Source organism: Bos mutus, chromosome 17 (genome assembly GCF_027580195.1).
Source record: "Bos mutus isolate GX-2022 chromosome 17, NWIPB_WYAK_1.1, whole genome shotgun sequence".
Taxonomy (NCBI): Eukaryota; Metazoa; Chordata; class Mammalia; order Artiodactyla; family Bovidae; genus Bos; species Bos mutus.
The window spans coordinates 20,420,419-20,443,678 of record NC_091633.1 but is presented as its reverse complement, the minus strand read 5'-3'; the positions used below and the strand labels follow the sequence as shown (position 1 = coordinate 20,443,678).

General features: G+C 42.2%; 1 protein-coding gene across 3 annotated transcripts; it reads right to left on the bottom strand.

Annotated features, from left to right (window-relative positions):
• Window positions 1–1,296: 1,296 nt before the first annotated feature.
• SNRNP35 (small nuclear ribonucleoprotein U11/U12 subunit 35) lies at window positions 1,297–10,509 on the bottom strand. Of its 3 annotated transcripts, none has more exons than XM_014481101.2 (4): window positions 10,491–10,509; window positions 7,391–7,525; window positions 3,929–4,075; window positions 1,300–3,584 (listed from the first exon to the last, which is right to left on the bottom strand). In XM_014481101.2, exon 4 carries the CDS (start codon window positions 3,579–3,581, stop codon window positions 2,844–2,846), a length of 738 nt encoding a protein of 245 aa, XP_014336587.1. In that variant the 5' UTR covers window positions 3,582–3,584; window positions 3,929–4,075; window positions 7,391–7,525; window positions 10,491–10,509; the 3' UTR covers window positions 1,300–2,843. The 3 variants fall into 3 exon arrangements, with proteins under 3 accessions (XP_005904726.1, XP_014336587.1, XP_014336588.1); XM_014481102.2 differs by lacking the exon at window positions 10,491–10,509 and adding an exon at window positions 6,222–6,496 and having other exon boundaries at window positions 7,391–7,503; XM_005904664.3 differs by lacking the exons at window positions 3,929–4,075; window positions 10,491–10,509 and having other exon boundaries at window positions 1,297–3,584.
• Window positions 10,510–23,260: the final 12,751 nt, after the last annotated feature.

Below are 23,260 nucleotides of genomic sequence, written 5' to 3'. Positions count from 1 at the left end.
GAACTGCTGGGTCAGAGGGAGTCGGCCTTTGCCATGTCGATGGCTACAGTCCCTGCCAGGGTGGCGCAGAGGGGGTAAAGGGAGGTAGTCCTACTTTTTTTTTTTTTTAAGTTATCAGGGCTGATACAAGACTAAACCCAAATGTCCAGAGGCAGGGTCTGGGTGTGTATATTTTTTTCCACCCATTCATGTTCTGGTACTCAGGGTTGATAAATGCCAGCTTAGACTAAACACTGCCACTGGAGACTTACCTGGTGGTCCAATGCTTAAGGCTCCATGCTTCCAATGCAGGGGGTGAAAGTTCGATCCCTAGTTGGGGAACTAAGATCCCACATGCTGCGTGGCACGGTCAAAAGATAAAAATTAGAACTAAACAAAACACTGCCACTGGATGTGTTACTTCTGAAGCCATCTCACAATTCATGTTCCTGGATGGGGATCTCTCGTTTACCTAATATACCTGCTAACTCTAACTCTAGCCCATAACAGATGTTTTAAATGAAATGTGGGTGAAATCAGAAAGGTGTTCCTGCAAGATGGTTGAGATTTGGGAGATTGTAAATTATTGCACTGGAAATCGAGAAACAGTATATTTTTTCTAAAATGGTTTTAACAGTTAACAGTAATTTTAAGATACTGTAGGTCCCCAATGTAACAATGAGATTCATACTCCTGATGCCAAAACCTAGTAATGAATGTGTGAATCTTGATACTAAATCAGGCATTTATTCTGCATGAGACATCCTGAATTGTAAGAACTTAACTTTCAAATATAGTCATGGATAAAACAAAAATGTTAAATGTCAGTTTCTTGAAAACCATAGGAATAGTATGGCACTTATTCAAAGTCCTCAGAAGTTAAGGTCAATATATCCAGCTTTTAAACAAACCAGAGGCCAGATGGTGGAGGGAAAAGGCAAATCAGTCCATCAGAACTAGATACTGACCTTTCGTGGATTTCACTTTCATTTCACTCTCATTCTCTTGAACTTCCTCTTTTCCAAGGGCTGGAAGATTGCCATAGTCCATAGCCTCACATCCCTGCAACTTTGGATTTTCATTTTAAATGCCAGTCACCCCACCAAAAAAGGAAAGGGAAAAAAAAGTAGTCAGCACTTGGCTGGAGAATGGAGTTATATTTGTTCAAGAGAAGCTGGCTATTGACCCAGAACACTGCTAGGACTGGCTTTTGGTTCTCTGTCTCTGGACAATCTCCTTGAATTCACTTTTCTATCCTATTTTTAATTTCACTCAACCAAACCCTTGCACTATGGACATAAAGATGGAAAAGATACAACTTTGATCCTGACCAGATTCAGGTTCCTGAGAGTCACAGATCAATGCAAATAGTTTCCAGGCATCACCTCTTTTTGCTACACTTTCAAAAAGGTCATTTCCAGTAGATGGGAGAAAAAATCAAAACAAAGCTCTCTACTACCAAATTAAATGAATGATGGTTCCTTACACAGGTCTTTCTGTACAGATGATAGTGACTACAAAATTGTTTCTCAAGCTTATCAAATAACAGGTCCTTAATCACTGCAGATGGTGATTACAGCCATGAAATTAAAAGACACTTACTCCTTGGAAGGAAAGTTATGACCAACCTAGACAGTACATTAAAAAGCAGAGACATTACTTTGCCAACAAAGGTCCGTCTAGTCAAGGCTATGGTTTTTCCAGTGGTCATGTATGGACGTGAGAGTTGGACTGTGAAGAAAGCTGAGCGCTGAAGAATTGATGCTTTTGAACTGTGGTGTTGGAGAAGACTCTTGAGAATCCCCTGGACTGCAAGAAGATCCAACCAATCCATCCTAAAGGAGATCAGTCCTAGGTGCTCATTGGAAGGACTGATGTTGAAGCTGAAACTCCAATACTTTGGCCACGTGATGCAAAGAGTTGACTCATTGGAAAAGACCCTGATGCTGGGAGGGTTTGGGGGCAGGAGAAGGGGATGACAGAGGATGAGATGGCTGGATGGCATCACCAACTTGATGGACACGAGTTTGGGTAAACTCTGGGAGTTGGTGATGGACAGGGAGGCCTGGCGTGCTTCGATTCATGGGGTCACAAAGAGTCGGACACGACTGAGCGACTGAACTAAACTGAAAACTGTAAGATGAAGGGAATGCCCTAGAGATAACTCTGCACTCTCACTGCTGAGGGCCCCCGGGTTCAATCCCTGGTCAGGGAATTAAGATCCCTGCAAGCTGCCCATAAGCCCAAAAACAAAAACAGGGTAGTCCAGTGATTAAGATTCCATGCTGGCAATACAGGGGACCCGGGTTCCCTGGCTGGTAACCAATATTCCACGTACCATGAGGTATGGCAAAAGATTTTTAAAAATAATAAAAACTGAAAAAAACTGTAAGATGAAGAGGGGCTTCCCTGGTGGCTCAGATGGTAAAGAATCAGCCTGCAACGCAGAAGATCCAAGTCCGATCCCTGGGTTGGGACGATCCCCTGCAGGAGGAAATGGCAACCCACTCCGGTATTCTTGCCTGGAAAATCCCATGGACAGAGGAGCCTGGCAGGCTACAGTCCATGGGGTTGCAAACCTCAGTCGGACATGACTGAGCAACTAACACACACACTCGTAAGATGAAGAAGAGAAAATTCATACAATATCAGTGTGTTCAGCTTGAAACTGGGTTCCAGAATCAAAAGAAAACTTAACTCAACCCCATTATCATCGGAAAGGTTTTGTTCTGTTTTCGTTTTCATCAGTAAGTTTTATTCAACCACTGGACTTAGACTCTGTACACAAGCAATGTGGTATCCCTGCACTCTTACTGGTCCTGCACTTTCCTTTGGGTTTGGGGAGGAAGAAGGGGAGGGATGGTCTACTTGCTTCTGTCCCTCTTCTCCCTCCCCTTGACCCTGTCATCTCTGAAGTCCCTCTCTCTCTCCCAGTCACCTTCTGGCCATGCCCTGGCTGGTTCTCTCTCCTGCCACCTTTTTTCCCGACCCCTGTCATGGTGGTCCCTCATCCTGGAGTCCCAGTGTCTTTCTCGGGACCGAGACCGCTCCCTCCTCTCCCTCTTCCCCTCTCGGAACTGGTCATTTTTCACAACTGGCAGGTTAATGGGTTTGCGAAAAGGCCGATCTCGCCCCCCAAATCTCAGCTGCCCAGATTCCTTCTTCCCACCCAGACCTCCTCCGAGTCGCCGAGGAATCCACCCTTTGAGAGTCCTCTCCAGCTCATAGTCCACAAATATTTCGTGCTGGTCAATGACCAGGCCGTCAGCATCCCGGTAAGCTTTGAGCAGAGAACGCTCGTCTTTGTATTCAATGAAGGCGTAGCCCTTCGAAAAGCCTGTGACCAAGTCCCTCACTAGCCGAAGCCGCCGGATGTCCCCGTAGCGGGAAAACACTTCCTTTAACTTCTCCTCTTTGGTCTGCAGGTTTAGTCTCGCCACAAACAGGGTGAGGAGGGGGTCCCCTGTGACGCCTTTGTTGGGGGTGTATCGTGCCAGCATCGCCCTCCAGACAGCGCGATCGTGTGGGTCTTCGTCAGTGCCATCAATGCTGCCAGCTTTGAGCGGGTCATACTCCTTGGCAATGGGCATCCAATCATTCATGTTCTAAGGAGGGGCACAGCAAGCAAGTTTATGTAGCACCTACTAAGAGCTCTGCCTTCAGTCCTCCAACAACCCCATTAAACGGATACTATTTTAAATCCCTTATTGCAACAGGGAAGGAAGCAAAGGCTGAGGCCTCCCAGTTAGAAAGTAGGGGAGACAGGGTCACAGCCGGGCAGTGGGCCTCCAGGGTGCTCTCACCCACCTCCCCACCCCCGCTCCAGGGAAGACAACATGCTGAGGTCTGAGGCATACATTTATTATCCAGCTTAGCCATAGTAGGGCATGTACAAACTCTTTTAATGTGGCAATATAGATCAAAATCCAGAATCAAAATCCAGGCTTACCTTTCAGAAACTTTAAAACAGTCCTAGGAAAACCAGCCTGGGAACTTCTATGGAAAAGGGGGTTTTAAGAAACTCTTTACATGTGGTCCAGTGGTTAGGACTGCCAGGGCAGGGGTTCAATCCCTGGTCGGGGAACTAAGATCCTCCCTGTAAGCAGAGTGGCCAATAATAATTTTTTAAAAAGAAAACAAAAACCTCTGACTACCAAGAATTTCAAACACATACTAACATAAACAATGGCATAACCCTCCATGAATTTCTTACCTGGCTCCAACTATGACCCACACCTGACCCATCTTATTTATTTATTTATTTTTTTTCTCCTTTATTTTTTTTTATTCTTCCAATTTTATTTTATTTTTAAACTTTACATAATTGTATTAGTTTTGCCAAATATCAAAATGAATCCATACAGGTATACATGTGTTCCCCATCCCGAACCCTCCTCCCTCCTCCCTCCCCATACCATCCCTCTGGGCCGTCCCAGTGCACCAGCCCCAAGCATCCAGCATCATGCATCGAACCTGGACTGGCAACTCATTTCCTACATGATATTTTACATGTTTCATTGCCATTCTCCCAAATCTTCCCACCCTCTCCCTCTCCCACAGAGTCCATAAGACTGTTCTATACATCAGTGTCTCTTTTGCTGTCTCGTACACCGGGTTATTGTTACCATCTTTCTAAATTCCATATATGTGCGTTAGTATACTGTATTTATGTTTTCCTTCTGGCTTACTTCACTCTGTATAATAGGCTCCAGTTTCATCCACCTCATTAGAACTGATTCAAATGTATTCTTTTTAATGGCTGAGTAATACTCCATTGTGTATATGTACCACAGCTTTCTTAGCCATTCATCTGCTGATGGACATCTAGGTTGCTTCCATGTCTTGGCTATTATAAACAGTGCTGCGATGAACATTGGGGTACACGTGTCTCTTTCCCTTCTGGTTTCCTCAGTGTGTATGCCCAGCAGTGGGTTGCTGGATCATAAGGCAGTTCTATTTCCAGTTTTTTAAGGAATCTCCACACTGTTCTCCATAGTGGCTGTACTAGTTTGCATTCCCACCAACAGTGTAAGAGGGTTCCCTTTTCTCCACACCCTCTCCAGCATTTATTATTTGTAGACTTTTGGATCGCAGCCATTCTGACTGGTGTGAAATGGTACCTCATAGTGGTTTTGATTTGCATTTCTCTGATAATGAGTGATGTTGAGCATCTTTTCATGTGTTTGTTAGCCATCTGTATGTCTTTTTTGGAGAAATGTCTATTTAGTTCTTTGGCCCATTTTTTGATTGCTGACCCATCTTATTTAATCTGTGCCCCCCACTCACATCTCCCTCCCAGATTATTCTGAACCTAATTCAAGATATTACATCATTCATCTGTAAATATCTCAGTGTCCATTATTACTAAAGGATAAAGACTTGAAAAAAAAAAAAAAAGCCATAAGGAAAAATGGTGCTCTGAATGCAGTAAACAGGTAGCAAAGTCAAAATAACAGTGACCCAGCCTCAGGCTCTTCAGTTCAAAAGGAAGATGGGGTTTCTTCTCAGTTCCCTAGCTGATAATCCATTTATGCTTTAGGGGTTGAGTATTGACTGCAATGGTAATTTGAGTCCAGCAAGCACATAGTCATCCATTCATTCTGATACAAGATCTCTCTCTCTTTTTTTTAAAGAGTGTAGGTAAGGTTAAGTCTGACACATGATAACTGACTTATGTGAATCTGCTGGAATAAATCAGATCCTGCTAATAATGTGACCACCTCTGTGAAGCTTTAGAGCCAATGCTGAAATATGTTAGTTAAAAATCAGGGCTGTTTTGAATATATCTGGTGATCTTCATTGGCTATATTTTTTTGTTTGTTTTTTTTTTTGCCTCCTGGCATGCAAGATCTTAGTTCCCCAAGGACAGATTGAAGCTGCACCCCCTGAAAAGGAAGCAGTCTTAAACCACTGGACCACCAGGAAGTCCCATCCTTGCCTTGTTTCATTGATCTCTGCTCTGGTATTCTCTAAATGGCCCTAAAATTCTTAAAATTCTAATCTTACTTCCTGCCTCCATCACAAGGTTGCAGAGGGAAAAAACACACACACACAACAAAAACACCCTAATAATCATAGTTATCTTGTATAGAACACTTAGGAGGCGTCAGGCACTGTGCTAAGCACTTATCTCCCTTCACCTCTCAACAATAACAGGACACACGTAATTCTATTGCCATTTCAGATGTGGAAAGTGAAATGCAAAAAGGTGTCTTTTGTCCCAAATCACAGAAGTAGCTCACCTGTGGAGTTAGGACCAAGGGCTTTTTTGATCCCAGAGCTTGAGCTCTTAACTATTTCCTTAGATGGCTATCGTAAAATATAAAGCTTGAAACAGGGATAGGAAAAAGCAGGCTAGGTCTGGGTGTTGAAGGCTGACGGCGACTCCAATCAAGTGAGAAGGAAACCCGTCCCCATTTCACAGGAAAAGGTTGCAAAGATCCACCAAATGAACCTGACATTATGGTACACAGTCAGAGCTCCTGTTCAAAGCTGTAAGAATTCTTCAAATTAAAATCTGGAGAGAATTACAAAGGTACAAAAGATGAATTTTGTTTTCTCCCTCATCTGCATGCTCCTATCAATACTAAATACCAAGCGAACAGCGGACTTCACGGGTTCTCATTTATCTTTCTAGGTGTGTTTCCTCCGTTGTAACATTACGTTGAGATTTCCTACAAATTTTTAGACTCTCTCTGGCTTTTTCAATTCTCAGTCATTACTTCATAAACGGGAATGGGGATGAATCGTGCGAGGTGGAGGTGGGTTGGGCAATTAGCCATTAAAAACAGAAGTGTGCAAACTGAAAAAGCTCTGGATTGGGAGTCAGAAAACCCAGGTTTAAGACCTAGTGCCTTCTTGGGCAAAATTTAAATCATTTGTTAAATGCTGCTAAATGCCTCTTCACCGCGTTTTATATGAAGATGAGATAAGGTAGTGTCTTTGAAAACGCTTTATAATTACAAATTATTATGCAAGTAAAATCTATTCTTAAAGAAGCAAATAAACAACGAACGCCTCCCCAGGTTGAATCTGCAGAACGAAACTACCCGCGGTTCCCACCAGGTGGGAAACCTTGAAGGCTGGGTCACTGAGCCGTCAGAGCATGCGTAGTGGGGACCTGGGCGCTAAGGCGGAAGTTTCGGTGAAAAGGCTTATGTTTCCAGTCACTACTGCAGCCGCCGGCCCTGGAGGCTACCTCCACCAGCTCCTCATTTGGGTGCGCAGAGGAGGAAAGACTAACCCAGCTATCGCCCCCGCTCCCCGCAACACAACCCCAAGAGGTTCCCCGCCACCGCCTTGCCCGGTTTCAACATGGCGGCCCACGCTCGAGCCGACACACGATCCAGGCAGATTCCCCTCGTCCTTCTCGCCAGGGTGGGCCCTACTCCACCTGGCCGCTCCCTCTCACCTCAGCAAAGCTCGGTCTTCCTTTCCCACCGAGGCCTGCCCCGAGCTCGTCGCGACGGAAGATTCTTCTTCTTAGACCGACCGGACCTTAACATCTGAAGCAGCAGATTCGTCACAGGCCGTATTTCCGTCTTTCCTTTTATTGTAGGAAATTTAATCACAGGCATTGAGCATCAAAGGCGTATCGTCTCCGAAGAGAGTGAAATTTCTGCTTTTCTAAAATTTTTCATGAAGATTAAAAAATGCTGATGAACAACTAACGAAAGTGCAGCTAGTTGACTGAAAGCCGCTGAATTTCCGTACGAGGAGACGTTTCAGCGCAGGGAGTTTTAGTTCTTAGACACACTTTGAGAATTCGATTCATGTTACGGTTTTTTCCCCGCTCAGAAAATGCGTGTCCAACGAAACGTTGTACATATTTTTTGCCAGAGTTTTTCTAACAATATTGTAAAGCAGTTATCCTCCAATTAAATAAATTTTAAGTTTTAAAAAGAAAATGAGTTTGGAGACTTTAAGAATCTCTTGGGAGCTGGTTTAAATGCCTTTCCCTGGCGCTCGTAGCGATCTATGAATTGAAGGATCTCTGAAAATTTGCATTATTATTATTTTTTTTTTTCAAGTTCCCAAACGGTTCTTTAGGACTCCTGCCTTTACGGTTAAGAAGACTAGATTTAAAACCTGGGGGCGGATGGGGGAAGGGAGGGCCTTGCAATCCGTAAATTTGTATAGAACCAATAGATGTGTAGTTCAGAGTATAGGTTTTTTGTTTGTTAGGTTAATAATATATTCGGGTAGACTACGACTTGCGGTACAACTTGAAATGTCTTGATACAGTTGTGCTTTTCTTGATGAATGTCTCGTGATTTCTTCAACCACTCTTTAATTCTTACAAGTGGGTCATATCTGCTAACATCTGATCTCATTTTGATTCCAGTCTTATTCCTAGAAGGTAAGCCAATCACCAACAAATACGGATGTATTACTGTTACTTAGTATTTTTTGAATCTTTATTATGTAGGTGAAGCATAGGCCCTGAATGTCTATAGCTTTCATTATAGTAATATATTGAGTTAAAAAAAAAAAATCATCAGGGCAGGCCCTGGCAGTCCAGTGGTTAAGACTTCACCTTTCAGTGCAGGGATGCGTTTATGTCCCTGGTCAGGGAGCTAAGATCCCAGGTGCCTCATGGCCAAAACAAAGCAGAAACAATATTGTAACAATTCCGTTAAGGCTTTTTTTTTTTGGTACACTTTTTTTTTTTTTTTAATGAGCAGTATTTGGAGAAGGAAATGGCAACACACTCTGGTATTCTTGTTTGGGAAACCCCATGGATAGAGGACCTGGCAGGCTATAGTCCATGGGTTTGCAAAAAAGTCAGACATAGCGACTAAACAACAGCAAGCATTCCTTAGGTTTTGAACTTCTGGTGTTATCCAAAACTCAAGAATCGGGTAGATTCAGATAATGTGGTTTTTGTACTCATGCTATTTGAACTCCCATCCAAACTCAGGAGCTGAATACATTAAGATAGTGATATATTACTTCTATATTTTGAGGAAGGAAAATTAAATTTGGGGTGAAGGGCAAGCTGCTAGGAAAAAATGAGCAGCATCTATAGTTTAAAATTTCATATTTAAAAGTGTGTGTGTTATATACATGCAATGGAATACTGTTAAATAGGAAGGAAATTCTGATAATTGCAACTTTGGATGAACCTGGAAGATGGTAAGTAAAATAAGCCAGACACAAAAGAACAAATATTTTATGATTCCATTTATATGAGTGACCGTCCCTTGGACTGCAAGGAGATCCAACCACTCCATCCTAAAGGAGATCAGTCCTGGGTGTTCATTGGAAGGACTGATGTTGAAGCTGAAACTCTAATACTTTGGCCACCTGATGCGAAGACCTGACTCGTTTGAAAAGACCCTGATGCTGGGAAAGATTGAGGGCAGGAGGAGAAGGGGTCGGCAGAGGATGAGATGGTTGAATGACATCACCGACTCAATGGACGTGAGTTTGGGTAAACTCCGGGAGTTGGTGATGGACAGGGAGGCCTGGCGCGCTGAGGCTCATGGGGTCATAAAGAGTCGGACATGACTGAGCGACTGAACTGACTGACTGACTGAGAATAGTGAAGTTCATAGAGACAGAAAGTAGAATGGTCATTACCAGGGGCTGATGGTTGGAGGAAGGGGAACCGTTTTATGAATACAAAGGTTCAGTTTGGGCTGATGAAAAAGTTCTGGGAATGGATGGTGATTCTTAAAGAACATTGTGAATGTACTTAATGCCATTGCACTGTCCACTCAGAGATAGTTAAAATGGTAAATTTTATGTATGTTTTAACACAATAAAAAGTTTTAAGTATAGGTTTGCACTCCAGTAGCAATTGACACAACCTAGCACCCAGATTGGAGAAGGAAATGGCAACCCACTCCAGTGTTCTTGCCTGGAGAATCCCAGGGATGGGGGAGCCTGGTGGGCTGCCGTCTATGGGGTCGCACAGAGTCGGACACGACTGAAGGGACTTAGCAGCAGCAGCAGCAGCACCCAGATCTTGGTTTTTAATGTCTTCCAATAAAAGGAATCAGAGCACCTTGGAAAAATGGCTGGTTCTAGGACTGGGGCAAGAAATACACAAGATGAACTTGGAGGAACTGGTAATACCAGAAAGTAAAGAAGTGCTGAAAATAAACCAAGAGACCCACTGATAAGGACATCGAAGGGACACAGTAGAGCTCCCAACAGCCAAAGAGGAACAATTCCAGCAACAAAACAATGTTATAGTAGAACCCAAAATATAAAACAAGTATCTATGAGTCTATACTGATATAAATAAATGGTTAAATAAACTGAGTAGAAGAAACACATCTCCCATGCAGAACCCCAAATTGTGTCTCTAGACAACTCCTCTCTCAATACCGTGGAGCCAAAGTGCCCATTTCTTAAGTCTGGGTGGGGCATAGTGACTTTTGTCCAAAGACTGCAATATGGAAAAGAGAGAAAGGGGAGTAACTCTACAGTGGAGAAACCTGACAAAAACTGCCGAAGCCAGCTGATTGAGGTCAGCATCAACAGTATAAGTCACTAATACGAACCTTTAAAAGGATGTGATGGGGACTTCGCTGGTGGTCCAGTGGCTAAGACTGTTGTTCCCAACGCAGGAGGCCCAGGTTCAATGTTTGGTCAGGGTATTGGATGCCACATACTGCAACTAAGATCTGATGCAGGGAAATAAAATAATTTTTTACAAATATTAAATGTACTGTCTTAATCATTTCTAAGTGTGTTCAGTAGTGTTAAGTATATTTACAGTGTTGTGCAACCAATCTCCAAAACTTTTTCATCTTGCAAGACTGGAGTTCTGTTCCCAATAAACAATTACTCTCTATTCCCCTTCCTTCCAGCCCCTGGCAACCATTATTCTACTTTCTGTCTCTATGATTCTGACTATTAAGTACCTCATGTAAGTGGAATCATAAAGTATTCTTTCATGACCAGTTTATTTCACTTAATGTTCCTGAGGTTCATCAATGTTTTCATAATTCCCTCCTTTTTAAGGCTGATTAACATCCCACAGTATGGATAGATGACATTTTTTCTATCCATTTAGCTGGTGATGGACTCTTAGGTTGCTTAGACTTCTTGGCTCTTGTGAACAGTGCTGCCACATACAACATGAATGGGCTTCCCAGGTGGTGCTGGGGGTGAAGAACCTGCCTGCCAACACAGGAGACAAGCAGGTATGGTCCCTGGGTCAGGAAGATCCCTGGAGGAGGGCATGACAACCCACTCCAGTATTCTTGCTTGGAGAATCCCCATGGACAGAGGAGCCTGGCAGGCTACTGTCCATGGGTTCACAAAGAGTCGGACACAACTGAGCGACTTATGCACACATGTGCAACGTGGTTGTACAAATATTTCTTCTATTCTGCTTTCAATTCTTTTGGAATATGTACTTTTCTATCCTTTTAAATCACCTATGCCATAGGAATAAATGGTAGGAGGAAAGTTAATGTTAACTGTTTTTAATGAGTGGGTAAATGGAATTGAGCTTTTAAATGTTGGGAGTGAATTTGTTCACTTAAATGATGACCCAAGTTTTGGTGCATGTCTGTTCCTACGAGGTGAAGTGCATTTCGTAGAATAAGCTGTTATCACAGATCCGCGTGTCGCTGGTACTCTAAGGCACAGCAGTCATTAGACGCAAAGGTGAAAACAATCAAGCATCACAACTCAAAGGGAGCTGACCGGAGGTGACATGCCGGTGGGGTTGTTTGTTAGAGTGCTAATAAAGATTTTCTCTTTTAGGTTCTTAGAAAGTTGTCTCTGAAATGATATTGTCTTATCCTTTTGAATACAAATCTCTTGACCTGACTTAATTGTGAGGAGGAGAGGAAAGGAGCCCCTTTAGCTCCTTAGTAATATTCCTTTGACACATTTCTACTAACTCTTCAAAGAAGGAAAACCAGCTGAAATGTTTGCTTTAACAAACATATTTTAAGTCTTTGGGGTCAGTTTTCTCTCTCTCTCTAATTAGGCTGTATACTAGGTGGCGTGGTGGTAAAGAATCTGCCTGCCAATGTAGGAGACTCAAGAGAGTCAGGTTTAATCCCTGCGTAGGGAAGATGCCCTGGAGTAGGAAATAGCAACCCACTCCAATATTCTTGCCTGGAGAATCCCATGGACAAAGGAGCCTGATGGGCTACAGTCCATGGGGTCACAAAGAATCAGACATGACTGAGCACCTGCTCACACCCTGAAGTGGAATGACTGGATCATAAGGTTATTCTAAATGTTTTTAGTTTTCTCAGGAACTTCCATACTGTTTTCTACAGTGGTTGCACCATTTTATGTTCCCATTAGCCCAAGAGTTCCAATTTCTCCACGTCCTGGCCAACACTTGTTATTTTCTACTTTTTGTGTGAGTGTGTATTTTTAAATAATAGCCATTCTCATAGATGCAAGGTGATATTTCCTTGTAGTTTTTATTTGCATTTCCTTATGATGTCAAGCATCTTTTTGGGGGAGGTTGCGAGGAGGGCTGTGCAACATGAGGGATCTCATTTCCCCAAACAAGGATCAAACCTGTGCCCCCTGCAATTCATACTGAGCTCATCTTTTCATATGCTTGATGGCCTCTTGGAGGGTAATCTGAAAGGTTATCTCCATGACTGTCAAATTTTAAAAATATGATTAAAATGCAATTATATACAAGATAATTATACAGTAAAATGCTTTATCAACCAAGCTGAAGATCTGGGGGACAACAAGAACTACCGTACTAGAGATTTCTATATAAGTTTCACACTAACGGAAGGTGTTTTTTTTCCAGTTTTACTGAGATAACTGACCCACAGCACTATATAAGTTCAAGGTTTATAGCATAATGATCTGATTTATGTCTATCATGAAATGTTTATCACAGTAAGTTTAGTGAACATTCATCATCTCATATGGATACAAAATAAAAGAATCAGAAAAAACATTTTTCCTGGTGATGAGAATTCCTAGGAATTACTCTCTTAATAACCTTCAAATATAACAGGCACCCCTAGTACTAATTTATCTTAATTAATAATAAGTGGAAATATGTGCATTTTGACTGCTTCCATTCAATTCACCCATCCTGATTCCTCACCTCTGGTAACCGTAAGCCCGATCTCTTTTTCTATGAGTTTGTTTTTTAAATATTTATTATTTAATTTTCTATATTGATTTGGCTGCGCCTGGTCTTAGTTGTGGCGTGCGAGGTCTTTAGTTGCAGCATGCAAACTCGTAGCTGCAGCATGTGGGACTGAGTTCTCTGGGGATCAAACCCGGGCCCACTGCATTGGAAGCTCGGGTCTTAGCCACTGGACCACCAAGGAGGTTCCTGTTTGTTTTTGAAGTATAACTGACCTACAACACTATGTTAGTTCTTCGTGTACAGTATTATATTCGCTATTCATGTACATTTCAACATGATCACCATCACACGCATACTATCTTAAAGCAAACATTTAGCATCCCCTGCTAGGCACTGAGCTAAGTTCACTTCATTCTTTCAACAGCTCCTTGTGGAGTGTATTGTTGCCTTCCAGGGTGGAACAAGAGCTGCCCTGGAGAGTAGGTTGGAAGATTTAGTCTCCTTTAATGTTTCCCGTACCCACCCAACTGCATTCCTCCCCACACCCCCCATCCTCCACTCACCACCCTGAATAAACATTTCACCTAAGTTAAAAAAAAAAAAAGTGTTCTGCAAACACCAACTGAAAACAAGTGCTCCGGGCACCACCCTTCCTTCAACCAAATTCTTTTCTAAAGAACTTTGCCTCAGAGAGATGAAGTCACTGACCCAGAACTACAGGCATTTAAGCCAAACTGGGAAATCTCTCAAATCCTTGCTGTTTCTATGCAGGATTTAAGACCTGAACGTAATTTAGAGAACAGGAAGAAAGACATACTGAATGAGCCACTCAGGAAGTTAGTGATGCTGCAGGTAATCAGAAGAGCATGAGATTTACGCTGCTTGATGTACCAAAATAGGACCACTAGATATTTCCTATGGGTGGAATTAACCCCCAGAAACTTATGGTTCCATTTTTATAAAACGTGACCCACCCACTACTTCTGATTCCCACATCACTTTTTCCTCTCACCATGCATAGGGCATGACCTTACTTTCGCGCCTTTTTGCAGTCAGTTTGGTTTCTGCTTAAAGGCAGAGGGGGAAGAAAGTGCATCTCAGGGGATGAGTGTTTTTGAAATTATTTTTAAAACTTTGTATCGTGATACATCATTGGGACTTTTTGAAAAGCTTTGTTGTAGACAGTCTCTGTATGTTAATGACCCAATTCATATCTTGTTCCCAAACATGAACTTAGGGAGTTTCTTGTACTTCACATTTTGGAGATAAAAGTAGTTTATAATAATAGTAATCCTTGCTTCCTTGGTGGCTCAGTTGGTAAAGAATCTGCCTGCAATGTGGGGGATCCAGGTTTGATCCCCGGGTTGGGAAGACCCCCTGGAGATGGGAATGGCTACTCTCTCCAGTAAATCTGGCCTGGAGAGTCTCATGGACAGAGGAGCCTGGCCCACTACAGTCCATGGGGTTGCAAAGAGTCAGACATGACTGAGCGACTAACACACACACACACTGTGCACCAGAATTACCTAGAGGACTTGGTAAAACACAGATTGCTGGGGCCCACATCAATGTTTCTGATTCAGTGGTTCAAGAATTTGCATTTCTCAAAAGTTTCCAGGTGACGCTGATGCTGCTGGTCCCTGAAGCACACGACGCATGCTTTAAGAACCTCCGCTGGCTTAAAAAGAAACAGGCCCCAAATGGAATCACTTGTGCTAAGTCCCATGGCAGAAATAAAAACTTTAATATCTCATTTCAGTTTCAGCTTCTCCAAGAGGTGGGACTTTAAACCAATCAGGCTGGAATTTCCTGATCATCTCTAGTACTCTGCTTGATAGATTCCCCACCTTTCCCCTAAAGGAAGGTAGCCTTACCGAAAATAATCCTTTATTTTGTTCATGACTTTCTGGTCTTATCCCCTCTTTCTGCCTTTAAAAAATCTTCTATTTTGTACAGCTACTCTGAAACTATTTTCTATTTGCTAGATAGGATGCTAATTCATGACTCATCAAATAAAGCCATTGAGTTCTTCAAGTTTACTCAGTTGAATTTTTTAAAAAATGTATTTCATTGCTTCAGGTCTTATTTGATGCATCTTCAATCGTTGTTGCAGCATAAGAACTCTCTTAGCTGCAGCATGTGGGATTTAGTTCCTTGACCAGGGACTGAGCCCTGGCCCCCTGCACTGGGAGCATGGAGTCTTAGCCAAGGGACCAGTAGGGAAGTCCCTGATTTTTGTAAATACAGTTACAGCTGTAACTCAGAATTGTTTTCATAATTTCCCAACGGAGAGGGGGGTCATGATTATCTACTAACAGATGGTTCCAATTCTATGAGGGATCCAAGAGTTAAGATCATTAATACTTTATAATAATAAGAGCTAAGATCCACTGATGCTTCTGGTATGCTAGACATTGGATGAGGCACTTGTCAGCACCTTATCTTATCTAATCCTCACACCAAGTTTGGGGGAATTACTTTTATTTTTCCATGTTGACTGTAGGAAATGGGAATTTGGAGCGATTAGGGCATCTAACTTACGTACCAGCAAATAACAACTGTGAGGTTCAAGTTGAAGACTACTTAACTTCACAGCCCTCTTGATGACTGCACTACAGTCTTGGCACATAGTAGGTGCTCAGTAAATAAATGGTTAAATGAATGAACAAAAGAATCTTTTAAAAATAATATCTAAAGCCTAAATACTCACTGGAAGACATTTTGACATTGTAAAAGCGTCATTTACTAGGTTTCACCGTGTAGCAAAGGAGGGAAGATATGGCACCTCAGAGGATGAATTTCTAGAGAAGTTTCAAGGCAGAAGAAACTTTGAAAAGGACAGTGGCGGAGAAGAGATTCATACCAGCCCTGGTGGCTGCGAATTCTAAAGGTAAGAAAGAAAGAAAGGTAGCCGTATTTAGTTCTTTCTGATAGCATTGTTCTGAGAAGTCTACGTTCCAAGAATGATGTTCTGTGGGTTTTAGTATATTCACAGAGTTGTACAACCATCACCACTGTCTAATTTTAGAACATTTTCATCACCCTGGAAAGAAGCTCTGTCCACATTAGCAGTCACTCCTCATCCCCCTTCCCCCACCCCACTCCCACCCCCACCGGCTCCAGCTCTAGTCAACTACTAAACCGCGTTTGCTGTTGCGCACATTTCCTATACATGGAATCATACAAGAGGCATGTATGGCTTTGTGGCTGCCTTCTTTCACTCAGTAAGATGTTTTCAAGATTCATCCACATTGTAGCATCTGTCAGTGATTCATCCTTTTCCTCCTCACCAGCTCTTTACGGAGATATAAATTACCCAAAGGAAATACACAAGGTTAGGCATACAGTCCCCTAACATTTCACCTATGCATATACTCATGTGATTTCCACCAAGATCAAGACGTGGCACATCTTCATCACCTCAGAGAGTTTCCCCAGAGAGTTATCATGAATTAAAACCAAACCAAACCTGGGACTTCCCTGATGGCACAAGGGATCAGAATCAGCCTGCCCATGCAGGAGACACAGGTTTGATCCCTGATCCGGGAAGATTCAGAGTAGCCCCACACCACAACTACTGAAGCAGGCACACTCTAGGGTCTGCACGTCGTTAACTAATGAGCCCCTATACCATACCTACTGAAATCCACAGTTAAAGCCCCTGTGCCGTAACTACGGAAACCCTCTTGTAACTACTGAAATCCATAAGTAGCAGTAGTCACAACTCCTGAGCCCATGTGCTGCGACTACTGAAGCCCGTGCACCTAGAGCCCACGCTTCACAGCTAGAGAAAGCCCGAATGCAGCAATAAAGACCAAGCGCAGCCAAAAATAAATAAATATGGCAGTGCGTACATGTCCTATGGTGAGTGCGTACTTCACCAGAAAAAACTTATTTTACCATCTTAACTGTTTTTAAGTGTACAGTTCAGTAGTAGTAAGTACATTCACATTGCACAACCAAACTCTAAAACTTTTTCACTTTGCAGAACTGAAACTTCATACTTACTAAACAACCAGGCTTCACTCCCTGCTCCCCACCGCCCCTGACAACTACCATTCTACTTTCTCTGTCTATGAATTTGTACACAAGATATCTCATATAAATGAAATCATATGGTACTGATATTTTGGTGACTGGCTTATTTCACTTAGCATAAAGTTCTCAAGGTTCATCGATGTTGTGGCATGTGTCAGAATTTCCTTCCTTTTTAAGGTTGATTAATATTTCATTCTGTGTGTATACATTTTGTTTATCCATTCATCTATGGATGGACATTTGGGTTACTTCCACCTTTCAGCTATTGTGAATAATGCTGTTGGGACCATGGGTGTGCAAATATCTCTTAGAAATGCTGCTTTCAATTCTTCTGGATATGTACCCAGAATTGCTGGATCATATGATAATTCCATTTTTTATTTTTTGAGGAACAACCATATTGTTTCCCATAGAGGCTATGCCATTTTACATTCCCACCAACAATGCACAGGAGTTCCAGTTTCTACCCCATCCTCGCCAAGACTTGTTAGTTTCTACCTTAAAAAAAAAATTGCCAACCTAATGGGTGTGAGGAGATACCTCATTGTGGTTGTAATGAAATTAGTGATTAGCCATATTGAGCATCTTTTCCTGTGCTTATTGGCTACTTCTATATCTTTGGAGAAATGTCTACTCAAGTCCTTTGCCCATTATTTTTTAATTTTTTCATAGCAGCTTCAACAAAATGTAATTTACATACCATACAATTTTCCCAAAGTGTGAAATTCAGTGATTTTTAATCTATGCACAGAGTCATCACCCTAGAAAGAAACCCCATACCTCCCCCGCCTTAGGGAATCACTCATCTACTTTCTGTCTCTATGGATTTGCCTATTCTGGACTTTTCATGTAAATGGAATCAGACAACACAAGGTCTTTTGTGACTGGCTTTTTGACTTAGAATAATTTCCAAGTAATGAGTTGTGACATGTGTGAAATATTGTCTATGAAGGAAGCATCAGAGACTCCGTGCCAAAGGTTTTTCTTGTACCTGGTCCTGCAGGTACCACCTGCCTAGCACATTCATCATAAGCCGTATTTTGTTTGCACATATGGTTAAGGCATTCTTATCAGTTGGGGTGGTAGGAACCCTCTGCACATTCAAGTTCCCAGATCCTAGCCAAGGCCAACCTTGCAAGAAGTATTTTCAAATGATAGCATTCTTGGGCCTGCTATGTTAACTATATTCTGCACAGATTTTTAAAAATATAAACCTTTAATTTCATATTGGAGTATAGCTTCTCTGGTGACTCAGTGGTAAAGAATTGTCTGCCAATGCAGGAGATGTAGGTGCAATCCCTTGGGAAGATCCCCTGGAGAAGGAAATGGCAACCCACTCCAGTATTCTTGCTTGAGAAATCCCATGGACAGAGGAGCCTGGCAGGACAGAGGAGTCCATGGAGTCACAAAAGAGTCGGACAGACTTAGCAACTCAACAGCAACAATAGCTGATTAACAGTGTTGTGATAGTTTCAGGCGCACAGCAAGGTGACCCAGCCATACATTTACATGTATCTATTCTCTCCCAAATTCCCCTCTCATCCAGGCTCTGCACAGATTTTTAAAAACTATTTATTTATTTGGCTGTGCCTGGTTTTAGTTGAGATACTCAGGATCTTTGATCTTCACTGGGGAATGTGGGATATTTTTCTTTTTTTTAGCTGTGGCATGTGGGATTTAGTTCCTTGACCAGAGATCAAACCTGAGTCCCCTGAATTGGGAGCATGGAGTCTCAGCCACCAGAGCACCAAGGAAGTCCCTAATTGTAGTCTTTGATGCACAAGTTTTAAATGTTGATGTTGGCAACAAAAATTCAATTAACAATCAAGAAGAAAAAAGAATTTTATTCAAGTCAAACTAAGAATTATAACCCAAGAGACAGACTCTTGGAAGTCCTGAGAACTGTTCTGCCCATTAGAAAGCACATTATACACATTTTGGGGACAAAGAATCTTACATCAAAATGACATACTAAAAAGATATCTAGTCCAAGTATGCAGGCAGCAAGTCACCATGACTCCCTACAGCCCTACAGAGTTTGCAAAAAACACTATTTGGCCCAGGGTCAGGGTTCGGGGGAGCCATTCCTGTAGAATCTTAGTTCCCCAACCAGGAAATGGTAAACCAGTTGACCTCAGTTTAAGCACAGGTCTTAACCACTGGACTGCCAGAGAAAGGAATGCCAATCTTTCAAGAAGTTACTGGAATTCCCTGTTGTCCAGTGGTTGGGACTGTTTGATTCCACGGCAAGGGACCAGGATTCGATCCCTGGTTGGAGAACTAAAATTCTGCATGCCACGCAGTCAGGCCAAAAAAACACACAGAAAAGTTACATTGCTAGCATCAGAAGAAAGGGGAAAAAAACTGATCTTTGCAGTCAAGCAGGCATTCGCACCTTTGAGGAGGTCTGGTTAATGTATAATGCAAATACACCTTGCATATGAGGGAAGGAGGAGACCCAAATGGATAGAGAGAGATTTTGTGTTTACATTTTCTTGTCCCGCCTTAAAATGTGAATTTTATTTCATCAATGTAATCCGATTTATCTATTTTTTCTTTTGTTGCCTGTGTCTTTTAAGAAATCATTGCCAAATCCTTTGACATAAAGCTTTTTCACTACGTTTTCTTCCTAGAGTTTTATAGGTTAGGTCTTTGATCCATTTTGAGTTAATTTTTGTATAGGGTGTAAGGGAAGATACTTCACACTTTTGCATGTGGATATCCTATTTTGCCAATACCATTTGTTGAAAAGACTGTCCTTTCCCCAATGAATGTTCTTGGCACCCTGGTTGAAAATAATTTGATCATATATGCAAGGGTTCCTTTCTGGACCATCTATTCTATTCCCCCATTCCTTTTTATGAATGAATAATATTCCATTGTATCTGACAAATGATTCCATTCCATCCGACAAAAAGTGGTCCACTGGAGAAGGGAATGGCAAACCACTTCAGTATTCTTGCCTTGAGAACCCGATGAGCAGTATGAAAAGGCGAAAAGATAGGACACTGGAAGATGAGCTCCCTAGGTCGGTAGGTACCCAATATGCTACTTGAGATCAGTGGAGAAATAACTCCAGAAAGGATGAAGAGATGGAGCTAAAGCAAAAACAACACCCAGTTGTGGATGGGACTGGTGATGGAAATAAAGTCCAATGCTGTAAAGAGCAATATTGCTGTAAAGAGGATAGGAACCTGGAATGTTAGGTCCATGAATCAAGGTAAATTGGAAGTGATCAACAGGACATGGCAAGAGTGAACGTCGACATTCTAGGAATCAGTGAACTGAAATGGACTGGAAAGGGTGAATTTAACTCAGATGACCATTATATCTACTACTGCAGTCAGGAATCCCTGAGAAGAAATGGAGTAGCCATCATAGTCAACAAAAGAGTCCGAAATGCAGTACTTGGATGCAATTTCAAAAATGACAGACTGATCTCTGTTCATTTCCAAGGCAAACCATTCACTATCACAGTAATCCAAATCTATGCCCCGACCAGTAATGCTGAAGAAGCTGAAGCTGAACGGTTCTATGAAGGCCTACAAGACCTTCTAGAACTAATACCCAAAAAAGATGTCCTTTTCATTATAAGGGACAGGAATGCAAAATAAGAAGTCAAGAAATACCTGTTGTAACAGGCAAATTTGGCATTGGAGTACAGAATGAAGCAGGGCAAAGGCTAATAGAGTTCTGCCAAGAGAACACACTGGTCATAGCAAACACCCTCTTCCAACAACACAAGAGAAGACTCTACACATGGACATCACCAGATGGTCGACACTGAAATCAGATTGATTATATTCTTTGCAGCCAAAGACGGAGAAGCTCTATACAGTCAGCAAAAACAAGACTGGGAGCTGGCTGTGGCTCAGATCATGAACTCCTTATTGCCAAATTCAGACTCAAATTGAAGAAAGTAGGGAAAACCACTAAACCATTCAGGTATGATCTAAATCAAATCCCTCACGATTATACAGTGAAAGTGAGAGATTCAAGGGATTAGATCTGATAGAATGCCTGAAGAACTATGGACAGATGTTCGTGACATTGTGCAAGAGGCAGTGATCAAGACCATCCCCAAGAAAAGAAAATGCAAAAAAGGCAAAATGGTTGTCTGAGGAGGCCTTACAATTAGCTGTGAAAAGAAGAGAAGCTAAAGACAAAGGAGAAAAGGAAAGATATACCCATTTGAATGCAGAGTTCCAAAGAATAGCAAGGAGAGATAAGAAAGCCTTCCTCAGTGATCAGTGCAAAGAAATAGAGGAGAACAAAAGAATGGGAAAGACTAGAGATCTCTTCAAGAAAATTAGAGCTACCAAGAGAACATTTCATGCAAAGATGGGCACAATAAGGGACAGAAATGGTATGGACCTAACAGAAGCAGAAAATATTAAGAAGAGGTGGCAAGAATACACAGAAGAACTGTACAAAAAAGATCTTCACAACCTAGACAATCACAATGGTGTGATCACTCACCTAGGGCCAGACATCCTGGAATGCAAAGTCAAGTGGGCCTTAGGAAGCATCACTATGAGCAAAGCTAGTGGAGGTGATGGAATTCTAGTTGAGCTATTTCAAATCCTAAAAGATGATGCTGTGAAAGTGCTGCATTCAATACGCCAGCAAATTTGGAAAACTCAGCAGTGGCCACAGGACTGGAAAAGGTCAGTTTTCATTCCAATCTCAAAGAAACGCAATGCCAAAGAATGCTCAAACCACCGCACAATTGTACTCATCTTACATGCTAGTAAAGTAATGCTCAAAATTCTCCAAGCCAGGATTCAACAGTACATGAACCATGAACTTCCAAATGTTCAAGCTGGATTTAGAAAAGGCAGAGGAACCAGATATCAAACTGCCAACATCCATTGGATCATTGACAACAGAGTTCCAGAAAAACATTCTGCTTTATTGACTATGCTATGTTGTGTGGATCACAACAAACTGTGGAAAATTCTTTAAGAGATGCGAATACCAGATCCCCTGACCTGCCTCTTGAGAAATCTGTATGCAGGTTAGGAAGCAACAATTAGAACTGGACATGGAACAACAGACTGGTTCCAAATAGGGAGAGGATTACGTCAAGGCTGTATATTGTCACCCTGCTAATTTAACCTATATGCAGAGTACATCATAAGAAACACTGGGCTGAATAAAGCACAAGCTGGAATCAAGATTGCTGGGAGAAATATCAATAACCTCAGATATGCAGATGACACCACCCTTATGGCAGAAAGCAAAGAAGAAGAGCCTCTTGATGAAAGTGAAAGAGGAGAGTGAAAAAGTTGTCTTAAAACTCAACATTCAGAAAACTAAGATCATGGCATCTGGTCCCATCATTTCATGGCAAGTACATGGGGAAACAGTGGAAACAGTGGCAGACTTAATTTTGGGGGGCTCCAAAATCACTGCAGATGGTGACTGCAGCCATGAAATTAAAAGACGCTTGCTCCTTGGAAGAAAAACTATGACCAACCTAGACAGCATATTAAAAAGCAGAGACAGTACTTGCCAACAAAGGTCCATCTAGTCAAAGCTATATTTTTTTCAGTAGTCATGTATGGATGTGAGAGTTGGACTATAAAGAAAGCTGAGCGCAGAAGAATTGATGCTTTTGAACGGTGGTGTTGGAGAAGACTCTTGAGTGTACCTTGGACAGCAAGGATATCCAACCAGTCCATCCTAAAGGAAATCAGTCCTGAATATTCATTGGAAGGACTGATGCTGAAGCTGAAACTCCAATACTTTGGCCACCTAATTTGAAGAGGTGACTCACTGGAAAAGACCGTGATGCTGGGAAAGATTGAAGACGGGAGGAGAAGGGGACAACAGAGGATGAAATAGTTGGATGGCATCACCAATTCAATGGACATGAGTATGAGTAAACTCGGGGAGTTGGTGATGGACAGAAGGCAATGGCACCCCACTCCTGTACTCTTGCCTGGAAAATCCCATGGACGGAGGAACCTGGTGGATTGCAGTCCATGGGGTCGGGGAGAGTCTGACTTGATTGAGTGACTTCACTTTCACTTTCCTGCATTGGAAAAGGAAATGGCAACCCACTCCAGTGTTCTTGCCTGGAGAATCCCAGGGACGGGGGAGCCTGGTGGGCTGCTGTCTATGGGATGGCACAGAGTCGGACACAACTGAAGCGACTTAGCAGCAGCAGCAGCAGAAGCGACTTAGCAGCAGCAGCAG

Excerpts from the sequence above, each read along its gene's own strand:
- SNRNP35 (XM_014481101.2), bottom strand. The coding sequence starts at position 3,581 with ATGAATGATTGGATGCCCATTGCCAAGGAGTATGACCCGCTCAAAGCT.